The 27,643-nt window shown below is 38.9% G+C and overlaps 1 protein-coding gene across 2 annotated transcripts in view; it reads right to left on the bottom strand.

The window, feature by feature from the left end:
• LOC149783001 (uncharacterized) overlaps positions 1 to 16,871 on the bottom strand; it is a 94,398-nt gene extending 77,527 nt beyond the window's left edge. For both annotated transcript variants that reach the window (XM_089934564.1, XM_089934565.1), the window contains exons 1-2: positions 16,685 to 16,871; positions 12,673 to 13,052 (exon numbers count right to left, since the gene is read on the bottom strand). In XM_089934564.1, coding sequence (XP_089790690.1) covers positions 12,673 to 13,051 — 379 coding nt within the window. In that variant the 5' untranslated portion in view covers position 13,052; positions 16,685 to 16,871. The remainder of the gene's footprint in view (positions 1 to 12,672; positions 13,053 to 16,684) is intronic.
• Between the last annotated feature and the right edge of the window lie 10,772 nt (positions 16,872 to 27,643).

Here is a 27,643-nt window from a genome sequence, read left to right as displayed (position 1 = left end):
AAATGCTGGCTAAGACTTTTTCCATTTTTTTTGTGTTGGTTGGTGTGTTAATAAGACACCCACTCTTGGAGGATGCTACTCTTTTTCTCTTGGGGTATTTTCTTGGATTGCAATGCTTTGCGTGTGCGACCGGCAATAGGTGTCGAAGAGGAGAAGGATGTCTGAGCAGGGGATATCGGTTCTTGTTTCACTTCTGTCTTCACTTCTGTCTTCACTTTCTTTTTCTCTTGTGAGGAAGAAGGGTGGCCATCATCTTTTTAATCCATCCAATTCTGGAGGTAGGTGGTGTTGTTAACTTGCGTACTTTTTCTGGTGGAGTTTGAAACCCTTCTTCTTCTTCTTCTTTTCCTTTTTCTGTCTTGACCACTGGTACCGGTACTGGTACTGGTACTGGTGATGGTGCTGGACTTTTCATCAAGGTCTTAAAATCTTTCAGAGTGGGTAGAGCTGTTTCGTCTAAAGCTTTCTGGTGAAAGAGTTGCAGTCGTTGCAAGAGTTGACCGTACTTTTGTGATTTTTCTGTTTCGGACAAATCTTGGCGATCCATCAAGGACTGCAATTCGTGTTGTAACTGGGACATCTCGCTCAAATGGGGATTGGGAGGTAAATGCGGGGTGTGTTGTTCTTGCCACCGATGGTATTCCATCCATCGTTTGTAAGGCACTAAAGCTAGTTTTCGTCCTTCCATGGGGTTGTCAGGGGTCGATTCTGAGATCTTGGAACTTCCGAGGCCTTTTTATCTTGCTCCCACCAGTCCTCCCAACATGGTTCCCAAGACTCCTTTCAGTATGGGGCCTAACAAGAGAGGTAAAATACCTCCACGTTGCACTAACATCTTCTTTTTTTGACGAATGGGAATTTTCTTTTGAACCATTTGGCGAAGAACGTGATGATGTTTGCCTAAGCATTGTTTCTGGTGTTTGGACAAAGGGATCGTTCCTTTCAAAACGTTCAAACAACATTCGCACACGGTATCGATGACCTCTTTGGAGGCTGTTTGAATGAGTTTTTTTCGTAGGGGTGGAGAAGCTTCGGACAGGACAGATAACATGTCCCCATGTTTGGCTAAACGTGGTGGCAGTCCTTTCCTTTTCTTTCCTTGGGGTTTTCTGGAGGGTGACATCTTTGAGTCTTCAGGAGCACCAAAAAACACTGATACCCGACTTGGTCACAGGCCTTTTTTATACTGGAACGCGTCGCCACTGATTGTCTTGACGTCGTATTAGTTTGAGGACAGGCATGACACGTCGTGCAGGGGTACGTAACGGACTAAATCGAGCCAGTTCTTGCTTGGACAAATCCAGTAAACTTTGTAACATGCCCGATCTTTCTTGAACTTTGATTTTGGGAGAAGGTACTTTGTGAGCAGCAGCCACTGCCACTAAATTGGAAGGTCCTGCCACTGGGGAAGTTCTTTTGGGGGTCATCAACGGAGAAGTTCTTGGTGTGATCAACGTCTCCAAGTACTCTTCAGTTCTGGGTGTCATTAACGGAGAAGTGGACAAACGTGAAGCTGCCGGAGACGCAGTCACTGCCGTGGCAGGTCGTGGTTTGCGAGTGTAAGGTTGCGTCCTGGCCGAAGTGCCTCTCTTGCGGCTAGTTTTCTGTGGACTTTTCTTTTTCTGGGGGCTTCTTTTCTTTTTCCGGGGTGGTGGTGGTGTCTGGTCAGAGGAGGGTCCTGCCACTGGAGAAGTTCTCCTTGGGGACCTGGTCTTTTTCTTCTTGGGGATTCGTTGGACTTTTGTCTTGGGTATAACTTTGGGGGCATTAGGATCCCATCTTAAGAGTGAGCGAATGATGACCCGTCCTAGAGTACCGCTCCCTCCAGGTTTCAAAATTATTTGTTTTTTGGTTTGAGTGTCGATGCGTGGATCGGCCAGTTGGACCAAAGCGACTTTGTTTCGATCGAAAAAGCGTTTGGTTTGATGAGGAATCTGAATGATTCCTTGGAGTAATTGACGTGCCGTCACCGTGAACCATCGTAAGACTTCTTTGAGACTAGCTTCTAAGACACGAGCTCGTGTTTGTGGATCTTTTTCTCGACTGATGCCATACAAGGCACGAATCAATTTGACGGGAAGATGCGACTGAAGGGACGTCATGTTCGCACTGAGAGTGAGACAGACGAAAAAGGGTCTGAGGTTATTATAGATTTTTTTATGTGGAGTGAAATGAAGTCGAGGACGGAGACGTGTACAGGACAGGCCCTCCGTCTTGGCACCAGTGGTGAAACAAGTGGGTACGAAATCGCAAATCCTCGGGAGTCGTAGGTTTCAAATCGACGAGTAAATAGGCGTGTGGAGTTTGAGTGGCATCGTCGTACGCCTGAGTCAGCCAAGGCGTTCCTAACTGTTTGGCTAAGACTTGCACTTGTGATTTATCTCGAGGGCTTTTAAACAAGACCACGTAATGCGCATTGAGACTGATGGTGCGATGGGCTTTACTTTGTTGAAACAAATTTTGGGTGATGTAAACGACAATGGCATTACGGTGATGCCCTTTGCGCGTGAACCACAGTTTAATTTCTTCTTCGTCTTCTCCTAACATGTCGTCGAAAATGACCAAATGGGTTAGACGGGAGTCAGAGACGATGCCGTCGTCTTCTTTAGGAATGCCTTCCACAAACACGATGGAATCGCCTTGACTTTCTCGCAAGAGGCTGTACGCCGATTGCCACTCTTTGTAACACCACACGATTCGTTGAGGGGGTCGATCGATCAAATGATGTTTATGTTCGATCAAACGTTTGACGAATTCGGTTTTGCCTGAACCGCTAGGTCCAGCAATGAGCATGTTAAAGGGATGGCGAAGATACAAAGCCTCCCAACTGGCACGATCTAAGTGTTCGTCGATGACTTTGACAGTAGAGGAAGAGGGAGCAGAGACAGCAGAGGTAGCCATGGTGTGAGAAATGTCACTTGTGACACGAAAAACAAACAAGACAAGAGTTTATATACTTTTTCAGAACACGTTTATTGAATGTTTCAAACATGAATACGAAAGACAAAAATGCATAAAAGCCAAAGGCTTAAGTACAAGAATAAAAGGCACATGATAACCATGAACGTGGAATAAACACAAGTGTCTGTACAACATGTTTTGGGTGAAGTTCTAACCAGTTCTATAGTAGGGGTAAGGTCACACAAGTGTCCTCCCGAAAGGGTCTTTCAGGCCTGTCCACGACAGTCCTGTCCTGGGTGACGGGTTCTTCTGGCACCGTCACTAACACAGGTTGAAAAGTAACTTTTTTCCTTGAATAACTCTCGTGCATACTGGGCCACCTCTTGTGTCCAAGCCTCAAAACCCTGGTCTCGGTGATGTCCAACATTTGACTCCTAACCAATCTGGTTTCTTCTTCGTCAACGACATGGTAAGTTACTTCAATGAACAATGAACTATCGATCTTGCCTAGGGTTCCTTTTCATATACAGACCAATACCGACGTGACCGTACGGTAAGGTGAAGTGATTGGGAAGTCGCACTCGCTTCTGGTATACAATTTGATAGACTTTTTCCAAGGGTCGACTGACGATGTGGTGAGTGGCTAAACGTACAATCTTGTTCGGTTGATAGGTGGTCACTTTAAAGTTTCCATCCTCTCCCGATTGCAAGGCTTCTTTCAATACCCCAAAGTTGACCACTCGACTGGTACGATGATTCAGAGTCAGTCCTTTCACTTTGCACGTCGTGTGCACTTCTCCTTGTTTGTCCCGGTATTCGTAGCCGTAATTTTTGGGACCACCACTGACGAAACTTAGAATCTTGTCGTCGGGATGCTCGTCTGTCCAGGCTCCTAAACGGTCTCCTTCGATGTCAGGGTGCTGTTGAATCGGGTGATGGATGTAAATGCAACTGTCCGTGTCAAAGTACAGGACGCGTTCTTCTAACAGTTCTAAAGCTTCGTACAATTTTAAGCGAGCATGAGCTGTCACGTAAGCCGCAATGATGACATTTCCAAAAGGGTCGTCTTGTACAAAGTCCAGATCTTCTTCGTAATTGACCAAGATCAAATCCTCTCGAACGACGTCCACGTGTTTCATGTATTTGGTTTTGTCGTGAATCATCTGGAAGTAGCGGGAAGGTTCTGTCAAATATTCCGTCTTGGGTAAACACGGTCGTTGTGCCATTTTACCCCACAAGCAATTTAACATCACTTTGGCAAACGATCGCCTGCCTTCGTTTTTTTCGATGTGGTCTAAAGAGATGCCTTCTTGTGCGTAGTATTTCTCCTTGAATTGTATTTGGTCTTCGGGAGTGTGACACCAGGAAGGATAGCCGCTGGCTTCTTGTTTCAGTTTCAAAAAGGCATCCACGTAGTCGGCGAAAATGCCTTTCTGAGTAGGGTCACCCTTGTGGTACTGTTGTGTCTTGGGAAAGTGGCAAATTTCGTACACTTCTAACAGTTGGTATCCCATGTCCAGAGCTTTGAACAATTCCACGCTGACCCAGGTTCCCGTCAAGGCACGTTCTTCCTGGCTGTGATGGCAAGGTTGGTCCTGGTTGCACGTTTCGGCACAAGTACGGCACAAGGGAAACATCAGTTTGCCTTGACAATGGTGAGGTAAGACGGGATGGTATAGGTTCGTGGGAGGCAAAACTTTACACTTGATCAAGCCTTCGTATTGTCGAATGTTTTTCAGGTCGATGTGTTCCGTGAACAATTGCGGGTGCCCTACAGGAAAGCGACAATATTTGCACACGTAGGGATACAGCGAACACACGTCCAAGTATTTGATTTCTTCTCCTTTCTCTTCGTCGGCTTGGTACAGCAAACAGGTGGCATTGGTCCTTCTTCCGTACAAACTATCCCTCGGGTTCAGCGGGTCCATGAACTGGTAACTTTCCACGAGGCGTTTAAACTCGGGATCGGTTTTCAAACGGTGATCGTACTCGTGTTCCCACATTTCCACCACTTGGTATCCTTGCTGTTCTAACTTTAGGCGTCGCTGACAAGTGTCCTGGTACAAGTCTTCCATGGTTCGTTGCAAAAACTGATTTTTAGTGTCACGGTCAGGGTAACAGACGGGACATCCGTGAAATAAGCAACCGTTAAACTCGTACACGATCTTGGGGTTTTCTAAGTCCCAGCCATCTACCGAATACGTTCCGATGGTCTTTTCGCCTCCTCCGTTGCGGACATGCTGAATCCATTTGTCTTCCTTGTCGCACAAGTAATGTAACCAACGTAGGGCTTTGACCGAGTATTGACGCTTGACATAGTGGGTCGTTTGAGGACTGATGACAGCCACGGTGTTTTCAGGCATGAATCGTTGTCGATACACTAAGGAACACGCTTTGGCAATGGTGCAAGCTTCTTTCAAAGGATCGACCCCTCCGTGTTCCATGAACAGTTCTTGAAATTTTCCACAGCAACGTCGTAAAATGTCCACGTCGGAACGACAATACTTTAACATTTCTTCCTGAAAGTCGAAGGGGTCAGAGGCATGAGCCTGGTACCAAGCGTAGAAAGCTTCTCGTTGTTCGGTACGCATGTTGTCGGGGTCGTAATAGCGAGCCTCAGGCAAATGGGGTAGAACGGCGTGTTGATTGGCTTCCGTATTGAAAAAGTGTGGAAAGTACCCTTTAGCCATTTCTGTCATTCCAAACGTTTTAGGCATTCGACTCAAAGGCATGGCCAAGTAACTCATTGAATCTTTAAACTGCACTTGTCCCACTTGCATGAAAATGATTTTGGCTCCGTTCAAAATCACTTTAGGACGTTCGGTGCCATGTTCCGTATAGTACCTCAAAAGAAACTGTCCATCGTATCCGGAGAAATTGTGAGCCATCACCGTGGCATGACGATGACAATCTCCGTAACGTTCGATGTCCTCTTGGCTCCACGTCTTGTCGATGGGGTTTAAGACCCATTGGGCAAAATCGGCTAACGTGTTCGGTCCCCGAAAGATTTTTTCACGCCCTCCAGGAATCTTGCTGCAGTGAGGGCAATGACTGAAGATAGATTCTTGAATGCACTTCTCGCACGCTCGATGAGCCACGCAGAAATTAGGAATGTGAATGCCAGTCTCTTGCATGCATTCGAAATCGAAAAAGATGAAATTGCCTTTCTTCTTGTGACCGTCCTCTTTCTCTGGTGGGGGTTGGTATTTTTGCACGTAACATTCGTGTTCCAAGTCCACGATGTGGTGACAAATGTGACATTTTATCTTTGCTCGACATACGTGTGCCTTGGCATTGTTGGTAAGTATGCCTTGTCCACACGTAGGGCACAATCTCAGGAGTTGACAAGCACATTTCTTCTGTGAATCTTGTGTTTTCAAATGTTGCTGGTAACAGGCAGGGCTGACAAACGTGCGCAGACAAGTCGAACAAGGCACTGGTTAATCGCTCAGATAGGGTGGAGAGGCCAAACATCCTGGGCATTTCAATCCACAATTCTTGTGTTGCTCTCGATTGTTATAACCATAATCACATTTCTCACAATAATAACTGTATCCCAGGAATCCGGTGATACTGGTAATGGTATCGAAATGGTCATCGTGATAATAAAGGTGAATGTATTTTCCGTCCTTAAAATCCTGGCCTCGAAACAACAGTGACCCGCGCATTTCTTGAGGGTGCACTTTCAAGGTGTAGCGTGGAGCTAGGGCATCTTGCAATTTTTGCATCTCAGGAATGCCACAGGGTGTGTCTTTGGACAGGCCAGCTTGTTGCAGCAGGAGTTCTGCTTCGTTTCGTTGTTTGGTTCGGTTCGATTTTCGAATGTTCTCCCAGGTTCTTTTCCATTCTACCGTGTCGTTCTTGTTGGCATAGGTTCGTCCCACCACGATGGCACGGGCTAAGCACATCTGGTCTTGAGGGTTGTTAATTCGGACGAGACTCTTTTTGGTGTTGCGAAGGTCGTTCACCAGTAGGACCTTTTTGCGTCCTGTCCCTTGAGGAAGAGAGAGGTGAGCCATTTTCAGTGTGGCTTTACCATCGGTGATGTCAAACTGGTCATTAGATTGTTGTACGTGTTGAATCTTGTCCATGACTTTGGAAGGGGTTAGTTCTGCGGGTCTGCTAAACTCGATCCAAACAGGGGATTTCAAACCGTCGTGATCTATGGATAGTGTCAAGCGATCGTCTTCTTTGGGTTGACATTGTCGCTTGAGTGCGGTGAGCAAAGAATCCCACATCTCGGTGATAAACACTTCTGCTTTCTCCAAGGGTACGTCGGCCTTGAGATCTTTAAACTTCACCGTGTAGGTGTAAGCCGTGGTTCTAAATTTTCTAGAGGAGCGCTTTTCCGTCTCTCGAATGGAATAGTACTTTTCAGGGTTGACTAAGGGTGGTGAACTTGGTTTAGAGGGTTCGGATTCTGGTTCACTCATGTCCTCTTCAAAATCACTGGCATGAATTTGTGCCAAGATTTCGGCCCTGGTACGAGGCGATAGATCACGTTTCTGCCTCTTACTTTCTTCTTCTTCTTTCTTCTCGAATGAATGGGATCGTTTCATCTTGAGTGCAAAACGTCAAATGACTCAAGTTCAAACACCATAGACTAATTTATAGTCATGGCAAACCAGCGTATATAAAAAGTTTGTGTCTTGTCCTTTCACTATTCATTTCACTCTCAAACCGAGGAGAACGATGGAAGAGACTACCCAGATGGAACGTTTCGTCAGAGCTTTGCGAGGGGTCATTAGAAAATTCTCTTCAGACCAGCCGACGGACTACTCTCCTTCCTTTCGAGATAAGAGTCAGGATACTTGCTATATCTGTCAGAAGAAAGGGCATTGGTCTTCAGAGTGTCCAGACCGTCAAAAAAGAAAAAAAAACAGGGGCTAAAAAAGACAAAAGTCAAGATACCTGTTATTATTGTAAAGAAAAAGGACATTGGTCTCCAGATTGCCCAAAAAAGAAACAAGAGGAGTCAGAAGAAAAGAAGGATTCTTCAGAAGAAGAGAGGGATTCTTCGGAAGAAGAGAGGGATTCTTCGAAAGAAGAGAGGGATTCTTCAGAGGAAGAAGAGGAAGAAAGAAGACAATTCTATTTAAAAGAAGCAAAGAAACAGGAGAAGAAAAGAAGAAGGGAAGAAAATGAGGAAAAAACGGTGAAGAAATTCAAAAAACAGAGAGACTAAACAAGGAGAAAGAAGAAGTCAATGAACTTTTAATTAAAGTGTTCTGTGGTGAATTGTGAATTGGATTGTAAAAAATGGATAAAAGAATACATGAATGATATAAGGTAAGTGTCTTTGAGTTTTGATTTTAAAATAAGAAGCTACACTCACGCACTCATACACAGACACGTACTATAAGGGTAAAATGGGTGGGGTTTATTTTTGAGTTATTGGCAAATTGAAATTGTATTTCTTTTCGAGAAATGTGGGTGGCCCTGAAAAGGGCCTTTTTATTTTGGTGTAGGGGTGAGTTTAACCAATCAACTTTAACTGCCTTAAGCCTTTGCCACAGCCAAGGCCTACTTCTGATGATTGGGTTGAAATCACTAAGGGTGGTACGACAGGCTTAGTCACAGGGTTGGCGTGTTTAGCTCGGGAAGGTCGTATTCTCTTCGGTCGTGATAAAGAAGTCTGATACATTTGTTTCAGACTTCTTAACTCCGCTAAAATGTCCAACAGTACCGTAGCCGTTTGATTTTCACCCTCTTGTTTCTTTGCTGCTACTTCTTCTTGCTGTTGTTGCTGTTGTTTTTTTCTTACCTCTTCTTGTTGCTGTTGCTGTTGCTGTAGGAGAAAAGCTTGTTCCGCTTCCTTTTGTCGTTGCATAAATTTCTCCAATTCTTCTTTCTGTCTCTGTCTAAAATTCTCCACTTGCGGTAATGAAGAAGGTAACGAAGGTTCCGGAACAAATTCTTGCGAGGTAAGAAAATCCACAAAATCCCAATGTACCTCTTCTGAAAGTAAGTCCGGGTTCCCTTGGGCAGTCTCCCCTGCTGGTGCACCCCAATGGATCGTTTTCTGAGTTTCCGTCATGTTGAATCACTGTCTCATAGATTGACTGCACACAAGCGCTAGCGAATCTATATAGACCAACTGACGTCACAGACTACTCTCTTCGGATTGGATGCGGGCTGACTGAATTTTGTAACGCGTGTTTGGATTGGTGAATGAACTCAATCCGTTTCAATCCTACCTCTACCTATAAATAAGCGCAGTTCAGTGCATTGATTCACTTGTTCTCGTTGCTTCAAGATGTGGACCGATGTGCAATCTTCTACGCTTGTGACTTCCATGATGTTCCGGACGGACATACCCATGTATGTCCGATCCAAGTGGACCGTTGTCCACAGGACAAACACCAGCCTGTGGATACGTAGGATCTACGTAGAAAGACAAGGATGCCTGAAAAGAGTGCTGATTTACGGACCAACAGTGAGACGTAGCCTAAGGACAAGAACAAGACCAATGCGGTGCCATTTATGTTAATGAATACATTAACATAAACCCAAAGGCCCTTTTCAGGGCCAGCCATATTTCTCGAAAAGAGATAGCCTTTCCATTGCCTACCCCTTTTTTTAAAATTTAAATTTAAATTTAAATTTAAATTTGAAAAAATTTAAAAAAAAAAAAAAAAAAAAAATCCCAAAAGCCCAAACTCTATTCCCCATGTTAATTTCCCTTGTCCCTAGACAGACCCAAACTCTATGTTAAATTCCCATTGTCCCTAAAGTGACCCACGATTTCTCTCCATGTTAAATTTCCATTGTCCCTAATCTGACCCAGGGGTCTTTGTAATGCTAAGTCCCATTGTCCCTAATGTGCCCCACTTAACTACTTTTGTTCATACTATTAATCGATGTTGCCTCCACAGGAAAACACAATATTGCAGCAAAAGCTGGAATTACAGGTAGCACTGATATAGACGCTGTATCACTCACCAACATTGATATCAGCATAGTTGATTTATATACATTTCCATCTAATTCATAGCTTTTCCTATTAGAAGAATACAATTGCGTTAAATAATTATGTATTTCTGTAATACTGCTTGTTTTGTTAATTAGCATTTATAATATTGCTAGATTATAGTATTATCTTCGATTAAGACATAATATTGATATAAAAGCATCCGTCTAAAAAAAAAAAAAACGCTTTTCCAGTTGTTATTTTCTAAAGAGAATTCCGAAAACACGTTATATCCTACTTATTTTTCGTGGTAGAGTTGGCATATTTATTTAAAAATGGTCGGATTTCGCAAAACCCATCCATGACTTCATTGTTATAAATTGTTTTGCAAAGATTGCATTTTTCACAAATTATATTTTTAGTCATGTTGAAAAAAGTGATCTTTTCATTTTCTCTTGGAAAGTTAAATTTATATTAATATAATTGTGATTGCTTCATGTATCTGCATATGCGATATGACCGATGAAGTGCTTTGCAATGCTAATAAATTATCTTTAACAAAATTCTATCCTTATTCTGTTTTTAAGTAAAATTAATTCGTGTGATTTTGATCCAGGGATACTTTTATAGTGGGTTTCATAATCGAGATTTGATTTTCCGCAGAAAAATTATGCTCATTTTGAAATTACTCTCTTTCCACGGGCGAAGACCAACCATTGCATTTAAAGTTTATTTTATATCCTTTTACAAATATGGTTGTGTTGAGTAATGCATTGCAGAATGTCTCTCCATTCACACTTTAAGTTCATGATAACAGCAATAACTATTGCAGATGTTGTTTTTTTTTGGTGAATATTAAAAAAATATTATTAATCTGTATATATTTTATATTACTGCCTTCTTCACCAGCAGCTATTTAATCATCAACATTCATTTTATTTGCCAACATCAACAATAGCTATATGACTTGTAATTTTATTGTCACTCACTTTCAATGTACCACGCATTGTATCATCAATGTGCGACGTATTGTATCATCAATTTCCCACATTGTATCATCAGTGTGCCACGCATTGTATCATCAATGACACGCATTGTATCATCAGCTTCCATTAAAAAAAGTTTGCTTTAGTGAGGTCAGTAGTATTTACATGTGTCTTGGTGAATGCATTTAGTTCCGCTGCTGGATTATTGAAATGTTGTGTCCCGGTCAAATAAATTTCCTAGCAATCTGGTTCTAGTCTAAGACAAACTACTTTGCTTACACATTCCAATGGAGCTAAATAACGAAAAACTGAACGAACAAATCTGTGAATGTCTGTATGGACTGGTTCTTTTGTCAAAGGTTTGCACAGTTTCTTCTATAGTTCGCCTACGGTCTATTATGAATATTGTCCAATAAATCAGGACCCACATCTGATCTAATGGATGATTTATTCGCCTGATCTCACCTGTTCATTAAAATATGCAATTTTACCGCATGTAAATTTATCCGGACACTTACCAGCATTTGAAGAAAGTCACATCTAGAATAGAATTCAAAATGACCACAGAACATAGAGTTGTGTGGATTTACAGTTCGCCAAGCATAGGATTTGATTCGGAAATGTTTTGTACATATAGCTACAAGGACTTTTCAGCCGACGATAGCTGAAGAGAAGAACGAAATATCGGCAAGTGTCTAAACTGTACAATGATATGTTGCGGAAAGTTTTGTCTGCAAATGCTTCCTCGATTTTATGAATATGTGCTATCATATCTACAAATAGCCCATCAATATCAACACAGACTTGGCGGTCTGATTTACCCAGAAGTAGCACATCAATGTCAACACAGACTTGGAGGTCTGATTTACCCAGAAGTAGCACATCAATATCAACACAGACTTGGCGGTCTGATTTACCCAGAAGTAGCACATCAATGTCAACACAGACTTGGAGGTCTGATTTACCCAGAAGTAGCACATCAGTGTCAACACAGACTTGGCGGTCTGATTTACCCAGAAGTAGCACATCAATTTCAACACAGACTTGGAAGTCTGATTTACCCAGAAGTAGCACATCAATGTCAACACAGACTTGGAAGTCTGATTTATCTGACTACTATGAATCGTACCCCACTTCATTCTTTGAAAGTATTTCTCTGGCAGTTTCATTGTACATGATGATTATTTAATCCCTTCACATCTGAAACAATTCCAAGCAAACCTTGTTCCGTTATAGCAAACTTTTGTAATTTGGATAAACAAATAAGTGAACGGCGAGTGTCATGTAAAAAAATGCTATTTTTGGTAGGTGTAGCAGCCAATGTAGATTGTAAGGTGTATGATTATCACGTGGATGCTCGCGCAGGTACAAATAAAAGTCGGTACATCTCGGCCGTATACGACTTTCACGATACCAGCTGCTATAACCGGTAAAATAAAATAAACGTAATGAAACTACAATGACATTTTTTGTTAATTATAAGCCATACATTCTAAAATAATATAGTGTGAATAAAGGTGGCTAATAATATTTTTATAAAATTGCTAATTAAATTAAAACTGTCAATTGATCTTTTCAGTTTCTGCAACTTTATTAATGAGTATATGGTGGATAGGTCAGTAGTTTCAATGCTAAGGCCTAAGGGATAATTCTTGAGACTGAGGAAACACCCATGGGTTGACTTTAGCAACTCGCGAGCTTTCTTGAGGCAAGTATCATTCTAACACGTGACAATTTAAATTACGTTTGATTGCTATTATTGTGTGTTACAGGAGATTATTTATAAGGGAAATAGAATAATACTGAAACCATAGCCTTCCAGTTTTGCTTGACACGCAGGTGCTTATATATTTCCATTGATTGTTAGTGACTTACTGAATGCATTTGGGACCATCAGACTTGAAGTTTGTACGTATCCGTTGCTGCTCCGGCGAGGGATCTGCAGGATCATGCTGTCATCACTTCGCGATTGTTCCACCGAGTAACTTCCCCTTCTGGAGACCAAGTTCCTATTATCAGAATCAGACGTGAACACACGGGTTCTTCTGGGGAAGAAAGGTGGTAGGTTCAAATCCGGTCTATCAGGGTCATCCAGAAACACGGGGTTATCTACCCCTAGATCGGGACTTGTAGGCTTAGAGCTGGCCATTTCCTCGTTCTGATCATCCTCGGAATCAGGGACGTTTGTATGTGTGACCTGTATCACTGGGGCCACTTTATTGGATCCCAAACTGAGAGGTTTCATCTTCGGCATCCTGCAATACACAAGATGTCACAAACTTAATCGAATTAATGAATAAATGACTGAGTGATTTACGAATAGGTTTCTACATTCTCAATGGTCTGCCAGCCAAATGACCTTCCAAAGCGCTCATAATCTCTCTCTCTCTCTCCCTCTCTCTCTCTCTCTCTCTCTCTCTGTAAATCTGTATGTTCATCCATTTTTGCTCGTTTGCTGGTTGATCTGTCCGTTTTCATTGCTGGTACACATTTTGTCTGTTGAGCCCATTTATAATTTAATAAAACGACAACCAAATAAAACAGTCTGATGATATAAAGATGAGAAAACTAATAAAATGTCATATGCGAAGAACAGCATTTGTTATTTTACGTTCATTTTATGTCCCGTGAACTGATCTATGATTAATATTATTATATACAGACTTATGCCACAAAACTGTACTGGACTCAGGTAATTTCCAATAGAATTTTCCATCAAATTCGTTAAAAAGGCCATATCTGTTTGCTTAAATGTTAGCAAAAAAACCGACAAGCATCAAGTAGACTATACTTTTTCCTAAGGTAAGAAAAAACATTGTCCTGAGTTAAAATCCAAGTAAACATGTCACTTACTAATGATAATTATCTTAAAATATAATCTATAATGGACAAACGTTAGCTTTGTAATACATTGTTTGCAAATGATCATTACATTCTACTGTCGTCGACACAATTTAAACCCATAATTAACACAACACCTCCCCTCATAAAGATAAATAAAACTTTAGATAATAAAGCGTTCTTTAAACATATTAGTAAAATAGTCATGTAATTAAAATGAGAAAAGATGTTTTATGAATGACACAAAATGTACATGAAGCAAAACAGTACTTCTATGCACGTGAAAGTGCATCTGCAATCAGACTGTCTTGTCCTTTTATGTACCTTACGTCAATGTTGTATTCTTATAATATCCAACTCTATCTTAGCAAAGTATAATTTTTATTTCTCATTTTGTTAATAAAAGTAAGGGGTTTGTAATCACTGAACACAAGAATTGGAGAAGGATCTGACCTTATATACATTTCAAATTGTTCCATTGCCAATATCAATGTGTTACATCTCTATGGTCTTTAAATAAATAAGAGAAAATACCAAAAACGAACAAGTTTTGTAAAATTCAACAAATAATGTAATTTCTTACAGTTAATGTTTAAACTTAAAAAGGACTTACATTATTCTAAATTAATTACCAAATAGTCCTAAGTTAGGTAAAGTTAGTTCAGTTCTTTCTCAAGTAAAATTATAGGTAGTATTCCTAATTAAGTCCAGTGGTGTTCCAAATGAATTCCAATATTTAATGTGCTGATGTGCTGTAGTCTCCAATGTTCAAATGTCCTAACAGTCTTATATCACAAAAATGTAATACAAAATGTCCTTGAATGAATTCACAATAAAACAATGATTTAGTTGAGCACTGTACGATTCCAGTGAATAATTTCAATAAATAAATCCTCTCAAATTAAAACCGATCACAACAAAATGACTCATTCAACTTTGGATCATAAGATAGGAATAAGCAATTGTGAAGCAAACAACAGTTATATTTAGCGCTAAGACACAATAACAGTGCCAGGATGAGGGTAATTTTCCCATCGAAATCGTAAACAACTTGTGTCTAGAATTGATTTTAATTTCTGGAAAAAAACAGACCTTGAATTCAACATGTGTAAACACGTTTACCTCCAATTAACAATGAACCTTAATACATAATCTAAAATTAAAGACAAATTTAAGCCATGTAAAATGTTGTTTACAATATTACAAGACATTAGTCAGGTAGAACGTAAAGTCAATTACTGACCTGGGTCAATCACACAATATAGATACACATGGCATATGACCACGAGGGAAAGCCAACACAAAATATAAGTTGAAATGCATAATAAAAGCCAAACATTCCTTCTCGATTGTGGAATAATTCTCTAACGCTTGTTTAATATTTTTTTAGAAATATTGCACACTGGATGATCCACACAATTTTTGTCTTCGTGAATAAATACCACACCAACCCCTATATCACTTATATGAATAGACATTTTAAACTATTGACCGAAATCTGGAGCTGAAAGAACGGGTATAAGTATAGTGTTTTATTTATCGAAAGCGTCTTGCAGTTGTCAGAACAATAAAACTTGGATTTCTTACTGAACAAATTGGTCTTGGGCTCAGTAATTATAGAAACATTAAATCGAAAATTCCCATATTATCCAGCCATACCCAAAAATCTCATCAGTTGATTTTTACTTTGAGATAATGGAAATTCAGAGATAGCCATGACCTCAAATCACTTTACCTAAACTGATTGTTAAATTTGCATCACTGAGTCGAGAAAAAGAGTCTGAATGGTTCATAAATGCTCTTCCCAGTATCGTTGAAGATGATGACGTAATCGATCTACGCACCACAGTTAACTAGAGCAAATATTATCATGTTCATTAAACGCTGGAATGCTAACAGAAAATTTTTCATACCATATGATTTCAATGTTGACAAAATTCATATGGAGTTACAGATGCCGAAATTTCGTTTTCTCTTCCATGAGTGGAATTTGTCAAAATCATTTCAAGTAGCCAGTCTTGGTGAAATAAATGGCTGAATCTGCACAACGACTGGACACACACACACACACACACACACACACACTCTCTCTCTCTCTCTCTCTCTCTCTCTCTCAAACAACTATTACGCAATTTTGATATCTGTCACACGAAACATACTTCGAATGTATCCTTATATCTGCGGTTCTAACCTGCGCGATTTAAATTACCCACGCTCCCAGAGAAGTTGCGAACACACCGAACTGTTTTTTTTTTTTAAATTATTTTTTATTAACTGCTTATCGGTTAATCTACGGTCAAAATAGTGGTCGAAAAAAGGCGAAGAGACCCGAATCGATTGTAGTTTCTTTATTCCAAAGAAATACTGGCGAAGGAAATGTATGATTTTTGTTTAAATTACTATACATAATTATATAGAAAAAGCCACGATAGCGTTGAACATAAATATATGACGAAGTAGTATGGTTTCTGACAAATCGTTTTTCCTAAATAACTGCATCGTGAGTAGTTTCTTTTGGTATGGAATCAATCATTTGTACTAGTCTCTTTGCTATAATTTGAATTTTACCGACAATGTTTGCAAAGATACTTAAAAATAAATGCCATTTAAAGGCAGATGAGGGCTCTAAAATGGCTATTTATCATTTACATGAAATTTTTCTGTAAAATATTTATTTTGGTTTAGGTAAAATATATTACCTGAATCATTTTATAAATGTTATAAAGAATATATGATGGGGTTGGGGAACAAGCGTAAATCACTTATGTAACTCCCTCGCTCTCTCTTCTCTGTTATGTTAGATGAAGCCTCTTGTTCACAAAACCACATTTCCACATTAGAGAACTTCCTATTCACGAACGTCATGCATATCATTTACAGAAATAACCAGCCTTCTTAACAACCAGATATTAAGTGAAGAAAAAAGCCCAGAACGATTGATTGCGCCAAAAACTAATTAATGTCTTGAGAAAATATTTATCTTCTATTATATTTAAGGTATAGTCTTACCGTAATTTTCATTTAGGTCATTTATTAGAGTACTTACCGGAAATTTTCCAACAGCCTTTTTGGAGTTTTTTCCGAAATGTACCAATGTACTGAAGCACAATGCAGATTCTATTCCAATTTCAATATTAAAATGTCACTGAAATATGGCAAAATATCAAATCCCTTTCAGGTAACCACAAAATGGAAAAGATAAACAGCATCTGAGCTTCCATCCGTGATGTATTTTTGCGCATTATATTCATGCATTGACGTGACCACAAGTAAACATTATGCGACTTAATTCTGATCAACATCAAATATACCGACTCTATCGTAGTGACTGTTCCCGTTGCCATGACAACAAATGTAAATCTCCAGGTAAACGCAATTAGAACCGAATGCACGTTAATTTGCTCTTAACCTCTCTGAAGCTCAATCGGGGAAAACCACGAGAAAATTAGAGAATAACTGCAGTCGTCGATAAAAACAAATCATCGATCAGACGTGATATCAATTTGGTTCGGAACAATTATGATAAAAAACTGATTGTAGTTTTCGGATTTCATAGATTATAATTTTACAGGATTATTGTCTTCAGGGTAAGTGCTTCAAGGTATGAAAATAAACCTAAAACATCAGCGTGAAATGAAAGCATTCGGATTAGCTAAATTAGACAATAGCACATAAGGCAATTTTTGAATTTTAATGACAAACCCAGGTTTAGAATAAAGATAATATTTTTCGTTTCCATGCAATCAAAAAATGAAAGTCCATCAAATAAATGTTTTAGTGCCATATATGATTTTTTTGGGAGGTAATCATGTCTTAAATGACACACAAATTGTACGTGTGCACGTAAAGGATCATTTGGGCCTAAAATGTTTAAAAACTTATAGATTTCATTGCTTATGAAAGCTTTTTAAATTCACAAAATAGTTTACAAAACGTGCGAGACAGTTTGTAACATTATTCCCATTTATCGATCAGTGTGACTATGTTAAACTTCGAAAACTTTTTTCTAGGAATTTTCAAAAATATATCACACTAACATTTTAACTTGATTTATTCAGCATCTCTACACATTTCTTAATCTAAATTTTGAATATTATTTCCACAGTATTCTTTAGACTTCTAAACTTCTATGAGCTCTTTTTGTTTTGATTTTTCCAAATTCCAATTATTTATTTATTAAATATTTTCTTTCTGGATCGGATAAGAGCAGCTCTCTATAAATATCCTCTTTCATGGGGACGCGTAATGCATACTAATTCATGTGCAATTGGTTATAAGCAAATTTTATATTCTAAGAAATAAACAAAAAACATAATTTTTTAAAATTCAAAACCGTACACAGCTTACCGCTTTAAAATCAAAGGTCAGCTAATTGTCCTCCTTATCAAGGCAACGGCAATGACCATATTTTCTGATGGTGTAATATACATTTGAGCTAAACGTATTTTTCTAAATAAAATTCATCACATGCACTCCGTTGCATTGGTTGAAGGTGGAATCAACATCATTACACGATATATGGATAATGTATAAATCATACATTGACACGTCTATGCGAATTACAGTTAGCATCTGTGCGTTGTGATATCTATATGCAATTAAGTTTAATATATATAATTACATATTTTCAATGTGTCCAATATATAGGGACAATATTTATTCTTATAATAATAAATTGTATGCCATTCATTAGTTTTGTCGTTTTTGATTTATAATTAAGACACTTTTGTGATTAAAACAATCACTTTTCAGCGGTCATAAATATCTCGATTGTTTATGATGTCAAAAAAAATGAAACTTCCGTTTTGGTCACCTCTCTTTCCCATAGCTTAAGTAGTAACATAACAAACATTTATGATTAACCCACCAATCATGATTCCTGATTCATAATCTCCTCTAGAAGTTTTACACACGAACGCATACGCGATTGCAACCCGCGTTGGCCCCCAAGTGAAGTTCCCAGACTAACGCAGCCACTGAGAGCTCGTACAAAGACAATTGCATTACTGTCATCATAGATCTTTGGCTCTCTGCCGGCAGTATAATATTCCTGAGTGGAGATTGTTTCCTTTAAATTGACAATATTATATTAAAGACTTACAGCGGATATATGTATGTATGTATGTATGTATGTATGTATGTATGTATGTATGTATGTATGTCGTATAATATTTTGAACAGATTTATAAGCGTTGTAACGTTACAGAAAAGATAAAATCACTATTTCGATTAAATGCCTCATACAGGCTCGTTTTTCAAGACGTCACATGATTTTTCAAACGAGTAGCTGAAGCGCTTTCATACATTAACAGAAACGGGAATCTTGTTTGCGCATGCCCGACGAAAACTTGGCAAAGTACATAACAAATAGAGGGACAAGTCATTATATAATTTTGTAGAAGAAACTTTAATGACGTTAATTGAGTAGCCTGTAATCAAACTTTGCGACGATGATATTGAAATGACCAGCGAGGACGACATCGAATTGGTCAGTTAATACAGCAATGGGAAAATCAATTACAAAAATGCCTTTTGCTTAGAATATATCAGTTGTATCAATACTTGACTTTCGTGAGGTATGCGAATTGATCTGAAACACGCTGTGAATGGATTCAAATTTCCCAAGTCATTTCTAAGTCCAATGAAGCAAAGAGATATAATGCGATCAAATAGGTTTGTTATTGTTTGATTCAAACGTACAAAGTTTGCCGTATTCTAGTTGAGCTGGGCTGAGATCAACTTGAGGAAGAATACATTCAGGCTTGCAATCGAATTGTACGATCCCAGATAGAACAGGCCTCTTTATTTGATAAAGCCTAATCTACACATTCATATTAACACAACACACAAATATTGTATGTCCCTTGATGGACTCTATGAAATTCTATCTCGATTTTTACCTCCGAATTCAGATACTACGGTATGCACATGAGGAGATAAAACGAAGGCGACTGGAAGAAAGCAAATTATTAAATAACGTTGTGTGTTTATAGAAAGTTCAATGGCATCTGGCGGGGGGGGGGGGGCAATCAGTGTAAAGGCGTATGCACTGGAAAACGCTAAGTTCTGTGGTAGAGTATGTCATTATGAATATTGTAAATCACCTTTACTTTCGTTACGTGCTGGCCTAGGTGATCGACCACACCATAAATGTGGTATCAGAGTTGCCGACAATGCCGATGGGTCGCCAAGTATTTGCGGCCAGCACAAATGTGAAACCTGTCGTCGAGAAATAATCAAAATATGTCTTTGAAGCAAAAAGGTAACGAAGTCAATGAAATAATATCCAGGATAGAAGATATTGCGGTTTCCAATCGTGGCAAAGGAAAAATACTACGACAATTTATTGCTGAAATAAGCAATTAATATTTGTCCCTTTTAAACAGGCATGTGGACTGTGAATGAGTTTAAGCCATTCGCGAGTGAGTTGAAATAAAGATGCCACGAGGTATGAAAAAGGCAGGTATTATTGCGGTATTTAGGAGTAGCTATGAGTCAACTGTGTCAGATAATAGCGCATTTACATATTACGATTCCTCTTCGGACCAAGCGAGCCGAAATAATACGTGCAATCGCTGATAAACAAGACCGCCGCCGTATCGCAGCCGTTATAATCTCTGAAGATGCCGTTTATACATATCTACAAGTCTTTTGCTGTTTGAACTATATTTCAATGAAACAGTAGGTTCCACCGTGGAAAATGATACATGTGTTGGGTAGTGCTTGATAATGCTAGAACCTGGCAAGAATATTTTGGAATTCACCACCTTTCAGGGGAAAATAAATGGAATATTTTTACACAAATTTCAAATGCCCGAACATTCCGGTGTAATGCGCCCTTTCCCAACCAAGGGTTCCAACGACCAAGAAATCCTTCAGTAAATTAAGGTGCGAGCAGATAAGCAAGATCAACGCGGGTTTTCTTACGCTGTCGTCAGATGAGAAGAAGCGACACTGTTCTATTTTTTTGCTAAGGATAAAGATTGAGGTTTTATTAACTCCCTCGAGGTTAGAGCGAAACGGAAGTTGCAATAACTCTTCTCGCCCGTGGACATGATCATGATTAGCGATGACATTCTTTTAATATTAGATAGCCGCTCATTGCTGGATTTGTGAAGGAGGTTTCAATGTACAGTCCACTGATAGTTCTGGAAGTTCCAGAGTTTGCGATCACACCGACGTCACTGGCACGTAGAGTGGAGCCTCAAACAGTGCTTACATGCTACAGCCATGAATTCATCTAGGCGAAACCCGAATTCCCGTAGAGCATCATAACCTTTGTGGGTATGATGGCCATATAATAATGCATCGAATGCGACTATACACGTAATTTCCAATATCATGGAAAACTAATGAACTTTTAGACTGGGACAACTGCTAGTCGTTGACTTCTTGCAGTTTCTGAATTCCAGTCTCCACAAACTCGTTAGTACTACTGCAGATGGATCAACCTATATCTCTAAGATTGCTCAGTTTTGACACTTGTAAGGGAGTGCCTTCTATTCGTCGCTGTTCTGTCCTCCAAAAAGGCATTTCCGCCAACAACTACATGCACTCATACAACGTCTGGTCTGTGTTTTGTTGTATCTGCGTACAGATGTGTTGCTGCTGGCGGATGTTTTCAAGACACTTGATGATACAGTCATGCTCGTGTACAAAGTCTATCGCGAGATTTACTATCCTTCGACCAGAACAGCTTGGGATGCACTGCTTTCGAAAACCACCGTCTAGTGGAACTGTTTGCTGATATCGATGGGCATCTGTTTGTACAACCGTGTCAGAATATCAATGTCACGCCATCGATACGCACAAGAATCGTGGAATGGACGAGTCGACGGAGAGAGGCAAACTAAAATGGACTATCAAGCTGAAGTAGACATACACAAACAAGTACATGATTATGATCATTACAGATGAGATGTACAGAACCTACTCTAATTATCCACTGGTCCCGGTAGCATTATTGGTGTCTCGCAAGTGGCTTTCACAATATTTCTGAGATATAGTGGATGAATCGAAATGCAACTTTCACAGAATCCAGTTGAGCAATTTGTTGTAGAATGTGCGGCTGGGGAATCGTGTCCTGAGAAAACACCAGGTACTGAGGTTTCGTTATTTATGTATATATAACACGATGAAGATCTACGCAGCCATGGGTGAGGCGTCGCTCTCGTGCGAATTTAATTTCAGCGAGTATCCAGAAGATCATCCACTGTTTATCAGCGACAGCAAGAGAGTCGTGGGGAAATAAATTCAATGACGGGTGCGCGGGCAAACTCACCGAGGAATACGTAGAACTGAGCACCAAAACGTGGTTGCAGTAAAAACACGAAGAAGGCTAATGGGATCCAGTGCGTAGTTGTGCGACAGGATCTATGGCACAACCTATACGTGGATTGCTCGCGTGAATGGCGCAAATTCACCCATGGGGCAAATCTTATTTGGTCGGGTATATCCTGCTGCGCCCAAGAGAGCCAAGGATACCAAGCGATGGATTTTCCCATATATAATCACTATTCAAAACCTAAAGGCATGCTTGGATCTCAAATTAAATCTTTGCGGTGATTGTGTATTCAAGGGAACGATTTGTAATTTCTCTGGCTTAAATTTATATTATGTTAATGTGCTTTACCTCTGTTGTACCGACTTTGCCTCCAAGTGGTACTAGCGACCATCAAGTGCAATCATGCCCTTCATGCCTATTGACCTATCTGCGATTATTTTTACAGTTGTTTGATTTGTCATGTTCAAGTCATAGATAAGATCCAGTCGACGATGACGGGCACGAATTTAACTTTATGTTTAATACGCGATATCGTGTTCGTAACATGCAGCATCGACGTGGTTGACAGGTTCATCTCTCTTTTGGAAAAGCTTAGTAGAGGGTAGTGGATTAACTGCAAAGATGACTTGGATGCAAATATTACTCATTCGTTATTACACTCCCGAAAATAGAAATCGCAATCTATTTTATGTTAGAAGTGCATTAGCGGATTTTCTAAAACAATAATTTTGATAATTCACCTGAATGAAATACGAAACAGATTGTTTAACTAGACATTGATATCATTATGATCAAAATTGTCCGCGTCATTTTGTCATTGCTTGGTGTAGTGATATATGGACATGTCTCACACAAGAGTACCAGGTTCAAATCGAGAAGCATGTTTATATAAAAAATAATGTTTTTGTTTATATTTCTATGACTGTGTGTTAGGAAAGATAATTATGTTACTACTGATATTTTCTGTGCGAATATACACGAACATAACAGATCATAAACGGTAAACAGCTAACAGCTACGAACATAACAGAACATAAACGGTACACATCTAAAATTATCTCTTCATATACCCTAAGGAATCCGTTACTGCAGTATATTGTGCACATTTCTAGCCTTGACATTCGAGCGTGACATACAAAAAACATTGTAAAATAAACTGAGATTTTCTTCATTTTAACATTGGTCGGCGAGTTAGTTGCATGTTTTATCTGAGGTATCAACGAAATATATATCTGAATTTGTGAAGATGGTAACATCAAGTAAATTATTATCAGCTACTAAAATTAGGATCGATCTAAACAGTTGTCAGTTTACTTCATGGTCAGTAATGTTTGAGGCTTGTTCGTGCTACAATTGTACTTTGCTAAGACTTCGTAACTGACATGTGTCATGTAAAAGTGCGAGCGATGTCACATCTGACGGTCGACTATAATCATCAAAGTCAGTTTTTAAATTATTTCTTCTCACTTATCTTCTTTTTCTCATCTACACTTTCTTGTCTTTCGATCACAGATTGTTAGTAAGCGTTTGAAATATCATACTTTCTACAGTTGTATGAACACAAGATTTAATTTTAGTTTAAACAAATTACTTGACTTCTATGCATTTTTATTATGCCAAACGATATTTCATATTTCCTTTGATTCAATATTGCGATTCACATGTCTTTTAATCGTTGCTATCTTGCAGAAAAATCTAATTCAGCCAGTAGACTCATCTTTTTCTGCCATATAATTAGTTTAATTTCCCAAAAATGTTCTCCAGTTTTCAAGAATACCTGGCTGATTGTTATATTAAATTTTGAAAGCAACTACCACAAAAATAGGCTCAGCATCCCAAAATCTTTGGTGTACAGTTCTTCGTTTCAATTATCGATCAAATGTTTGCTTTTCATTGAACGTTTCTTCGGTCATAATGGAATTTTACAATTGTTTTAAAACCTTTTATTGTTTCCTATATGTGCCATTGTTATCTATTTAAATGCGTCATTGTCCGTTTTAGTATCTAAAAGGTAAACATGAAACCTGTAAACAGATTCAACTCTGAAACGTTTTTGTATGCCAAAAGCCATTACGAAATGCCCCAACCAGATATTGACATCTACACTTCCTAGCGCATTTGATTCTACAGACATCTCACGTCACACCGTGCTCTATATCTGTTCATAAAGTCATCATTTTCAAATTTTGAAGTGCTGTTATAAAGAATTTGAAATGGCTTGTATATGAAAAATGAGTTTTAGTAAAGTACATAATATATCTCGTTATATGCATATGCTATATTAATTTGGTAAACTTGATTGGCTGTGTTAAATTTAATTGTACAATAGGAGAAAAAAGTTCTGCTTGCTAATTTCTCCCAAATTATGAGACTAACACGTTCGAGAATTGACTTGTGTAGTCCCTTAACCCAAGTGTCAATAGATGAAAAATTAGGCATTATAATGAATTCCCTGGGCCATACCCTTGGTTCCCATGTCTCTTCTTGCCCCTAAATATTTACCCCGAGGTTCGTATCAGATACACTATTGATATCTGCACCCTATAACGACATACCTACAATTATTTTTTCTATGGAAAGACAAAATTATGCATACACTGAGACTGTCCCTATAATCAGTCTATACAACCTCAAGGACTTATACCCTATGTAACAGCTTGGAAACTAGCAAGCTTCCCACCTTTTTCTAACCATCCATATATATATATATATATATATATATATATATATATATATATATATATATATATATATATATATATATATATATATATATATATGATACGTCACATTTATACGTGCAACTAATATAGATACTATCAATATAAGCATACCTTAACCATATATAAGCTTACTCGGCTGAAACAGCCGAATGCAAATATAGATACAAAATGCCACTGGTATATTCTTAACTCTTAATTTTAACAAGAATGTCCTAGAGGCACATACGAGGGGTGGGGAGGGATGGAACAAAGACGATGATCGCCCGTTTATGGTGATTTATAAACATTCTTGTTATTTTTTATTCTCAAACTATTACAAAGTCTTACTGCTCAAGTACATTTGACTGATTATTAGTGTTTGTCGTATATATAGTATGGTAGTACAGAGGCTGCAATTAGAGGCCGACCGAAATTCGGTTTCGGTTTCGGTTTCGGCGCCGAAAGTTGGCAAATGGCCTCTTTCGGCATAGTTTCGGTTTCGGCCGAAGCCAAAAAGTTAGCTTTCGGTTTGCTTTCGGTTTCGGCCGAAACTGATATTGACTTTCGGTCATCAGACGAAGATCTATTTTAACTTTCAGAATGCAACGCTAGTGCTGCGTCTCTTACTCTGCTTGTCGGCCGGTCAGTCGGTGCTAGGCAATTCTAGGCACTGTTGCATTTCAGTCTACTCGCGTGTTGAATACAGAGATTTCGAAGTCTGACAATATTGATAACTTCAGTTAGTTAAACTGTAGCGAATTAATCTGTGTGAAGTAGAAAATTGAAGTTAATAATAAACGGATTAGTTAACCACCGCAAAGAATGTCGAAAAATGTAGTGTGGGATTACTTCACAAAAATCGATTCTGATGCAAGCAAGGCGCAGTGCAAAGAATGCAACAAACTGTTATCACTTGGCAGCGATACACCAAGTTTTCAGACAGTTTCAGGCTTGAAAGGTCATCTGGCCAGCTGCCACAAGGAGCTCCATGGTACGTATCTCAAGAGGTCCATGAACGACGGAGCAGAGCGTGCCTCGAAAAAGATGATGATGGAAGAGAAAGCGACTAAACATGCATTACCGAATTTTGTGCAGACGTGCTTGACATCAATGGTCGAGAGCAGAATGATCTGGCCTGATGACCACGTTGCAGTTCAGCGAATTGATAAGTGCATCATGGGCTTGATCGTTGTCGACATGTTACCCTACTCAGTTGTTGTAGTGTAGCATTGCATCATGACCCAGGCCTATTTAATAAATCTTGTGTTCGGCAACTTCGGTTTATCTTTCGGTTTCGGTTTCGGCCGAAGGTGTAGTTAAACTTGCGGTTTCGGCTTCGGTTTCGGCCAAAAGTCAATTTATAACTTTCGGTCTGGTTTCGTTTTCGGCCGAAACCAGAAATTTAGTTTCGGTCGGCCTCTAGCTGCAATATATATATAACAGCTGCTAATTTTTTTCTAAAATGGCAAAATGGTTCTGAGAAAGATATTTTAATTATCCATCCCATTTATTTTAGTCTCCATCCCACCAGATTACCCAGGCAAAGATAAGAAAATGAATCACGACTTCTCTTTGCATGTTGTCAATAACGGTCCAGGGTCCATTAACATGATCATACCAACCGATCGATATTCACAAAGACATCCTTCTGTTCATTAGAGGAACGTGTTGCAGCAGAAAGCCATCACAGTGTCATTTGATGCTGTTTGTGCATTGTTGTTTCTGAAATATCGATCTTTGTTATTCTATCGCGGATATTGTATTCATTGCCTTTATAATTACGTATGCTGTTTTACTTGCATTTTCAAAGAGGAGCAGCAGAGGAAACACATTTCCTCGTTTTACATTTCGTACAAACCAATAAGAGGTCAATTTTATTTGGCTGTGTATTAATGCAATGTACAATTCTGAGCAATCCATATAAACGATGAACGAAACAAATGGCAATTGTGCCCTTCTTGCACCTTTAATGCAATGATTTTCAACCGCAAAGAAAGTGTCACATTTTCTCTTCTTGGTAGCCTCGATCAACCAAACTCTCGCAGGGCTCTGAGACCTGAGAGATTTTTGCCATATTGCCTTCTAATAAAATGCTACTATGACAGCTGTTACCGACAGAAGGCGCTTCGGTACAACTTTGTAGAATTGAACATACAAAGGCATTGCTCCATATCTCTATATGTTTTCTTAATAAACATTTTTGCAATCATTGCGGCCTAAATGAAATTGAAGACTTCTTTAAAGGGCGAATCCGGGCTGAAGACAATCTAAAGATGTGTGGTGTTAAATTCTTATCTTTATAACGGTGACGCAATACGATCTTGTGTTCTAGTTTTCGATTGAAATCGGATGACCCACGAATGACGCCGATCAACGTCTGATTAATTCGTAACCTGTGAAAAATGTAAGAGTTTCTTAGTTCGATAGGGAAATTATATGGTTGATAACGTGATGAAACGTCGATATTATCTGGTTTTAATGGAACCCAACACATTTTAGAAGCAATATCTTTCAAGATTCAGTATTATTCAAATGATTGGGCATATACATCTATTTGTATGTAACGTCAGCATTGGGGCTTTAAACACGGTTTCATTGAGTAACGTCCCTTTTCAAGAGTTTGGCGACGTTTAATGAACCAGTCGACATTTACGACCATCTAAATCTATCAAGTTCCATCTATATAATTTTAGGAACATCCTTCTTGCGGACTGAATTGTAATATATGTATACATGTCCGAGTGATGTTTTTGTTTGAACAGTATTTATTTAAGGAAAATTTTCATGTATCATTTATAACAATATAGTCTAAATAGGGATTTACTAGAAAGTTGCAAGCCAGTTGATAGTCTGCCCTATTACAGAGAAATATTAAAGAAATAATTATCCTCCGATTTAAACTCATATATAAGAATAAAAGTATACTTGATCATATCTAGTTTATGTAATTATTTCGAAGATTATTTAATGATAAAAATGATGGAATACACTTGTGTGGCTGTGACCTGTGTGTTAACTT

Source organism: Sinohyriopsis cumingii, chromosome 15 (genome assembly GCF_028554795.1).
Source record: "Sinohyriopsis cumingii isolate HCF-2022 chromosome 15, ASM2855479v2, whole genome shotgun sequence".
Classification (NCBI taxonomy): domain Eukaryota; kingdom Metazoa; phylum Mollusca; class Bivalvia; order Unionida; family Unionidae; genus Sinohyriopsis; species Sinohyriopsis cumingii.
The sequence above is the reverse complement of the archived record's forward strand: the minus strand, read 5'-3'. Positions and strand labels throughout refer to the sequence as shown.